Raw genomic sequence first — 7,378 nt, 5'->3', positions numbered from 1 at the left:
CATTAAGTGCTTGAGATTTGAGTAGAATTTTGAAGGAGTAGAAAGATACTCCACTGATGAGACTAAGGCAGTGGGCCCACCAGAAAGAATGCATGTAAAAGGTGGTGGTGTGTGTGGGGGGGGGGCATGAACAAGTTCTCAGGCAGAGAACAAGGTCGCAACTAGACTTGAGAAGTCCTGGCCTCTGTCCCTAACAGCAAGCCGGGGGACTCTGGAGCCTCATTTCCTCCTCAGCAAATCAGGCCTAAAGGAGCTCTAGCATATTCTGGCTCCACGATTACACAATGGCACCATTTAAACAATCCCTGGTGAATATGAAACAGACTCATAGATACAGAGAACATTTTGAAGGTTGCCAGAGAGGAGGGAGTTGGGGGGATAGGTGAAAAAGGTGAAGGGGTTTAGAAGTACAAATTGATAGTGACAGAATAGTCGTGGGGATGTAAAGCACAGCCTAGGGAATATATATTGTACATTATCAATAATGTAATAACAACATGCGGTGTCAGATGGGCGCAAGATTTATCTGGGATGATCACTTTGTAAGTTATATAAATGCCTGATCATGGGGTTGCACACCTGAAACTATTATAATATTGCACATCAACTGTAATTTAAAAATAAAAAAATATTTAAAAATCTCTGGAGATTATGAAAGTAAACATATTTTCTTGGCTCAAGTAAGAGTAACAACTGGGGCATCTTAGGCAATGATAACTCAGGTGAAGGTGATGAGCCAAGATACAGAGTCAGAAACCCACAAAAGGCACTTAGGGGCCATTTGAAGTCAGAAAGCAGGAAAATGATATAATGAACCTTCTCTGATGTTTGCAAATCCTCGAGAATACCGGATAGGAAGCCGTCGTGCACTGACCCCGTGGCCGAGAGCACCTGGGCGCGGGAGGGCCGAGCGAGGGCCTTCTAAGGCTCGTTCTTCCGCGCGGTTACGCTTCTGATCAGCACTGGGACGTGACGAACAGCGTCTCCCGCGCTGGGCGGGGTGGGCCGTGGTTTACATGGCTCAGCCTTTCATTCGGAAGAAACCAGACTCACAGAATGAACGTCCAACCAGAACTTTATTATATCAACAATCGCACATCGTAACTCCTCTCGCACTCTCACTACACGGGGCTTTCAGTATTTATCAGCCTGGGAGCAGGGAGGCAGGGCGCAGCCAGACGAGGACGGTTAAGAAACAAGCGATCTGTATACATCTTAGGGTTCGGTGACGCGACTGCGAGGAAACCCCAAGCCAGGCGCGGGCGCTGGGAGGAGGGGCTCCGCGGCTCACTTGCGCCCGCGGAGCTGCCGCGAGTAGCGGTTGTAGGCGGCGTTGTACCCGTACATCAGCGCGTAGCGCTCGCACAGCTTGTAGTCGTCGCAGGCCTCCCGGTTGAGCTCGTAGACGGGCTTGGTGCGCTCCCGGATCCTGGGGCGGGGGGGTAGAAAGAAATGGAGAAATAAAAAAAGGAGAAAAGAATATCGGGAAATATTAGAGAGAGATCCCATATCAAGAGAGATTTGACCCTGCCGGGCGTGGCGCAGCGGCTGAGCGTCCACCCAGGGTCCAGGGATCCAGGCGACCCGGGTTCGATTCCCGGTCAGGGTACAGGCAGGGAGGAGAGCTGGGACGGGGGCATTTTTTTCTTGTAAAGGGAATATTTGTTTAAATGAAAACAGAATGTTTCTTTCTGTCCCTTTTTTTATTCTCCCTTTCTCTTCTTTCTGAGTCTTTCACAAAACAGTCTTCTAGAAATGCAGTTGTTTTCTGCATATTGTTTTAAAATTCTTTGATGTTCGGGTACAACGAGAAATAATATCTATTTTTTAAGGAACCTGTCTCTCACCCCGTTCTGATCTGGGATGCTACACTGGGAAAAATGACTTCCCCAATCAAGGTTTGTTACCCACCTCTCTTGAGCTTTAGCTCTCCATCTCTGCTGCGGGGATATAAAGGTATTTGCGTATCTCCTGTTAATGAAGGGACCTTAAAACAGAAACAAATAAACGCAGTTTTAGGGAAACAGTAGCTGAAAATATTTCCATGAGTATTCCCTAACACAAATATGTCTGAAAGCTCATTAATTCATGCATTTCATGTAACTAGAGATATGCAGCAATCAAAGGGGAAGATAAACATATTTCATACACTGCCTGATCTAAAGAAATTAATAACCCATAGATGTGTCTTTGAGACTGGTCACATTGGCCAACTTTTTTTTTCCTTCCATTTTGCTCTTCCTATTTAAGTGTGTTTTAAAAATCCCTCTGAGGAGAAATTCTCTTTGCCCTGATGACTTGTGAAGCATGTCTTTAAATTACTAGTAAATGAACAGTTTAAACATGATAAAAAATAATGAACAAATTGAAAATGAGCGTGAAATGTTATTTGCTCTTATACTCAGTCTTTATAAGTCTAGAAATCCAATGGCATTCAAACAATGTTGACGTCTGTGGTCTCCCAGCTGACTTGGCCTCCAATTCTGTACTTTGCCATTTGTCATTACTCCTTGTTTTCCATCTCTGTGGTTGATGTGGTGCCAACATAAAATTTCCAAATGAGGTTTTGTGGCTCCTAAGTATGTTGAATGCAGTTTAAATGCAATATTATATTGCTTCAAGCCTCAAAAAATTGCTCATTTGGCAATTTTTATAGTCATTGGGTTTTAAATTTTACTTCAGTTTTCCAAAAGAGGCCCTTTCCCCTCCCTGTTATATGTATCACCATTTTGTCTGGTTAAGAGCAGGGAGAGGTTCTATAATACATGATATTTAAATAAGGAAGTCATATATTCACTTACTGATTTCGTAGGATTCCATGCTTTCATGAGATTCTAGAATTTAAAAAAAAGGTTCATTTTGTTATTTATTACACATTGCAATAGTCTAAACACAGTGAAGGCAGAAGGAGGAAGAGTAAAAAAGATGGGAAGCACATATTTAATAATATAGTTATTACAAATTTTAGGCATTTATGATTCATGAATTGTGTTTCTAGCTGTGTCCTTGCTGTGCATATGTCTACACTTTAGTTTCTCTGATGTTGAGGAAGTCAATGAACACAGTCTTGGCTAAAATTTCCCGAGGGCTCTGAGGTTCTCAGGCTAGTGAAACAAGACAATTTAAGTGCTGTTCACAAGTCTCCAGAAAGCCCTCTTCTCGGATTAATCTGGGATCTGTCTAAGAACAGGGCTGAGGAATGGACAGAAGGGGCTAGAAGACAGCTAGCTTTCTCCAGGCAGTCTGGGCTTTACTAAGACAGGCTTCTAGGAGGTTCCCAAAGCCTCTTAAGAACCTGTGTTCCATTGGCAGCCACAGAAACCACTGGCTCCAGCTCACAGCTCACACTGGGCACAATTCCATTTCAGAGAAAGAACTGAGATGATGTCAAAGCAGAAATTATCTTCTTTCTACCACTCTCCTTCTTTCTACCTTCCCAGGAGGTAAATTTGGCCGTAAGAGTCTTATATGCAAGGGCAAGTGAGTTTCTTGGAAAGTTCAAAAAGAGGTAAAGAAACCAAACTCTGTGACAAAGAAACCTTATGAATGATTTCAAGAGTCAGAAGCAAGGAACACATGTTTGTTAATATAATTTAGGCTTAAGAACAGCTCGAATATCCAGATTACTGAAGCATGAGACTGAATAATCTAAATAATTTTGCTTCAGATTTCCTTTCATAAGCTTTGAACAGAGATATATTTAACAACATTCAGAAACCAGGCAAATCTTATCTTTTTTCAATTGAAGTGATGAAATCTATTTTTCTCTGAGATCCTTTAAATGTAAAACTTCATTTTTAAATTAATTCACCAAACACATGTAGTAAATTCATGAGAGTCTTCTGTCCCTAGAGAGGGCTATCCTTAACACGTCATGTGAAAACCGATGTTTTTAAAGGTAAGTGATTCGACCAATATCCTTAACCCATTGTCACCAAAGATAAACATTCTTAAGATGCAAACTCGGGGGCTGGGAATCTTCTTTCTGAAATAGTGAAGTTTCCTAGTATATCGTGAATTACCATACAAAGGACTTGCCTGATAAATTGCAAACAGGATTGAGTATTTAGCATATAAAAAAAGACCAGATGGAACAGGGAATTCAGGGAATATTAATGGTACTTTAAGATTATAATAGAGAGAGGGACAAGAAGAGGAGGAGGGAGAGGAAACATTGAAGTTAACTGAAGTCAGACACAGAAAAGAAACCCCAGAGAAATGGCAGGGGGAAGATTTCTCACCATAACACAAAGCTGCCACGGCCAAGGCCGCCAGAATGGACAGAAGCAGCAGGCTCCTCATGGTGTCTCCGTGGTCCTGTGGCTCAGTCTCACTGTCTTGTGCTGCAGCAGTGGGAAGAGGCTTCTACAGGCTGTTTGTACAAGGCTGTGGGGTTTTATAAGAACTGGAGCAGCTGAAAGGGGAGGAACCAGTGGGAGGGGGCCAGAGAAGGTGGGGACTGGTTGGCACTAAAGTAGCACTGGGATTTTTCCCAAATATTCATTCCTTCCAGATAGTATCTCCTCTGGGTGGGCAGTTTTCCCTCATTCCTGGATGTGACTGTGTCATGGCAGGAGGCTGCACTGGTACAGAAGTTGGGGCCGCCCTAGGTTTGGGGCCAGATCTGGGCATCGGTCCACAGAGAAGGGAGTTGCCACAAACACATGTTTGTCTTCCTAATTTCTTCTCTGATCTACCCTCCTGGCCCTGACTGTGGGCCTTTCAGGTTTGGTCCCCAAACAGAGCCATAGTGTTCTGCTTGTTCCCCTAATGGGTGGCTGAGAGGTTCTGGGAAGAAAGGACTTCACTTTTATGCTGATTTAATTTAGAGTTATGTTTCCAGTGAGGCTGAACTATCAATCTGGACCAAGTGAACATTTGCCTGGTGATACGCACCTTTCGCATTTTTCAAGTGCTCAGTATGGTACAGATGTTCAGTGATCCTGTGAGTGAGTTCTGTTCCCTCAATTGACTCTGTTATAACTCGCTCATCCAGTTTTGTGGCTTGAGTCTAAACCTGTGCCCTGGTGCTCTCTCGGGCTGGCTATCACTGATCTAGAGTGCAGCAAAGATAAGAGGGTACCCATCTCTCGTTTTCTGAAGGCATTGTCCTGATAATTAACAAATTCAATATGCCTTTAGTGAGTGCCAGGTGAGATGCAAGGTACTGTGCTAGGTGCTGGGCAGGGGTCGTGGGCGTGAAATCTGACAGACAAGACATGTCCCTAAAAAGGTAAGTAATAGCTACTTACTATTCACTTTGCTCTATCACTGTCATGTATCCTCAAACAGATTTTCACAAACACACACTCCTACTATACCTTTAGCACCAGAAGTGCTGTTTCTTTTCTTGTAAGAAGAGGATTGCATTTCGGTGTCTCTGGTTATGCTACAGAGTGAGATTTTTTTTCTTTCTTCTTGAACAATTAGTAAAACTCTTCTATCAGATGTGTCTCTGTTGCCTGGGTAGCCAAAAGTCTTCTTAGCCCACAAATAAACTTGAGTCACAGAGCTGAAGATTGTGAAAGAGCTAAAGCTGCAGGGCCTCTGACTCTTGGACTGAACAGCAAAAGGGCTGGGCTGGCGGTGGGTGGCTATACTTTTCAGTAATGATTTATCTCAAGGAGCAGTGATGAACAACTAGGTGGAGCCTCATCCTTCTTGTCTTATTGGGATGGACTTTCCCTGCCAGCCTCCATCCTATGAAAACTTTATAAACACTAAAGGATTCCCTGTTTTGTAATCTGAAGGATTAGTGAGTTTGGAGGGACCAACAAAATTCAGGTATTCCTTCCAGATAGTTTCATGTTAAGAGATGTATTCTTTGTGATAAAATCTCAAAAGGAAGACAACGTATGTTCATTATTAATATATTCAACCATCATGATTTCTACTCATAAGGCTGGTGGTTGTTCCTCTGTTAAAATCACAAACTTGCTTTCTATGTTAGTTTCCCTTCCCTTTTTCTAAGATAAGTCATCCAAATCATATCGTCAATAAATAATTTGAAGTGCAAAAGCCAGTTCACTGCTTTGCATGGTTTCGGGGAAACAAGCTAACAATGGCTTGTTTGTATAGCATTTTATATGCATTCAGTCAGAAATCTCCAATTAACATGATATGAGACAAGTTTAGTTCCAATGTTACACCCCTAAAATGAGTAGGCTACTCACCTCCCCCAATCCCATCTCCGGAATGAAAGAGAATTCCCTTTTTTCCAGATACATACACATGCCTTGTAATGTACATTAACTCAGTCTATTCCAGCCAGATTGCAGATATCTCCTCCCAAGTTCAAATGGCAACTGGGCTCTGTCAGCTTCTAATATCACAGTTTGTTTGTTTATTTATTTATTTATTTATTTATTTATTTATTTATTTATTTATTTATTTATTTATCAATCCTCACCTGAGGAGTGAGAATATTTTTTCCATTTTTAGAGAGAGTGGAAGGAAGGGGGGAGGGAGAGAGAGAGAGGAGAGAGCGAAGCATTGATGTGAGAGAAACACATGGATTGGTTGCCTACTGCATGTACCTCAACTGGGGACAGGGATCGAGCCTGCAACCCAGGTATGTGCCCTTGACTGGGAACTGAACCTGTGACCCTCTGGTGAACAGGCCAATGCCCTAACCGCTGAGCAGTGCTAGCCAAGGCACAGTTTATTTTACACTCTCTGAATCCAAACTTGAAAATCTTATTATTCTCTTTCCAGTTTAAACTTCAACTTTATTTATAAGTCCTTTTTATATTGCTTCCTAAACTTTTAAACATTTCTCTTTATCATCTTGCTTTTGGTAAGGCTGACACTTTCTGTTGGAAGCTGTCTCTTACCAGTCACTCTTCTTTTCTTTCCACTGTTTTCCATCAGTTCCTTGTTTTTTCTATGCTAATTCCTATTTATATATGATTAATAAAAATTAAAAAAAATGTGAGAATTCAGAGCACTTCTTTTTCTCTTCTTCCTTATTATTCCCCATCTCAAAAACAATTTTGTGAGTGCCAGCTCCAGTTATGCCTTTTAGTGAAGAGAGAAAAAAAATGGAGGTAGAAAAAAGGTGGTGGGAAAGAAATGAGAATGGCCTTGAATATTTGGTTTGTTGGATGGGAGAGTTTTGGGTGGAGATTGAGTTGTAGAGAAAAAACTTTGAGGCAGCTAGCTGTAGGATGTGAGACATATTAAAAGTGAGAAATGGGAAAAGACAAATAAGAGTTCTTTGGTTATAAACAGAATTTTCTTTTTTTTTTTCTTTCTGATTTTCTGAGGTTGTTAAACATTATTTGAGAATTGACAGAAAATATTGAAATTATTTTTAATTAATTTTGGCTGCTAGTTTGTATTTTATTTTTTAAAAATCATTTTGTAATTTTTCAATTAC

The 7,378-nt window shown here is 41.5% G+C and overlaps 1 protein-coding gene across 1 annotated transcript; it reads right to left on the bottom strand.

Annotated features, from left to right (window-relative positions):
- Positions 1 to 1,057: 1,057 nt before the first annotated feature.
- Positions 1,058 to 4,562, bottom strand: MGP (matrix Gla protein). The gene is made up of 4 exons (XM_081124345.1): positions 4,242 to 4,562; positions 2,802 to 2,834; positions 1,912 to 1,987; positions 1,058 to 1,429 (listed from the first exon to the last, which is right to left on the bottom strand). Exons 1-4 carry the CDS (start codon positions 4,300 to 4,302, stop codon positions 1,288 to 1,290), a joined length of 312 nt encoding a protein of 103 aa, XP_080980471.1. The 5' UTR covers positions 4,303 to 4,562; the 3' UTR covers positions 1,058 to 1,287.
- Between the last annotated feature and the right edge of the window lie 2,816 nt (positions 4,563 to 7,378).

Source organism: Miniopterus schreibersii (genome assembly GCF_964146895.1).
Source record: "Miniopterus schreibersii genome assembly, chromosome: 2".
NCBI lineage: Eukaryota > Metazoa > Chordata > Mammalia > Chiroptera > Miniopteridae > Miniopterus > Miniopterus schreibersii.
Note: the sequence above shows the minus strand (reverse complement) of the source record. Positions and strands in the feature narration are given on the sequence as shown.

What these genes read in the sequence shown, in the direction of transcription:
- MGP (XM_081124345.1), bottom strand. Translation starts at nt 4,302, where the DNA reads ATGAGGAGCCTGCTGCTTCTGTCCATTCTGGCGGCCTTGGCCGTGGCA. An exon ending in CATGGAATCCTACGAAATCA is followed by an intron (nt 1,988 to 2,801) that starts GTAAGTGAATAT and finishes TTCTGTTTTAAG; the next exon opens with GTCCCTTCATTAACAGGAGA. An exon ending in AGAGCTAAAGCTCAAGAGAG is followed by an intron (nt 1,430 to 1,911) that starts GTGGGTAACAAA and finishes CCCCCGCCCCAG; the next exon opens with GATCCGGGAGCGCACCAAGC.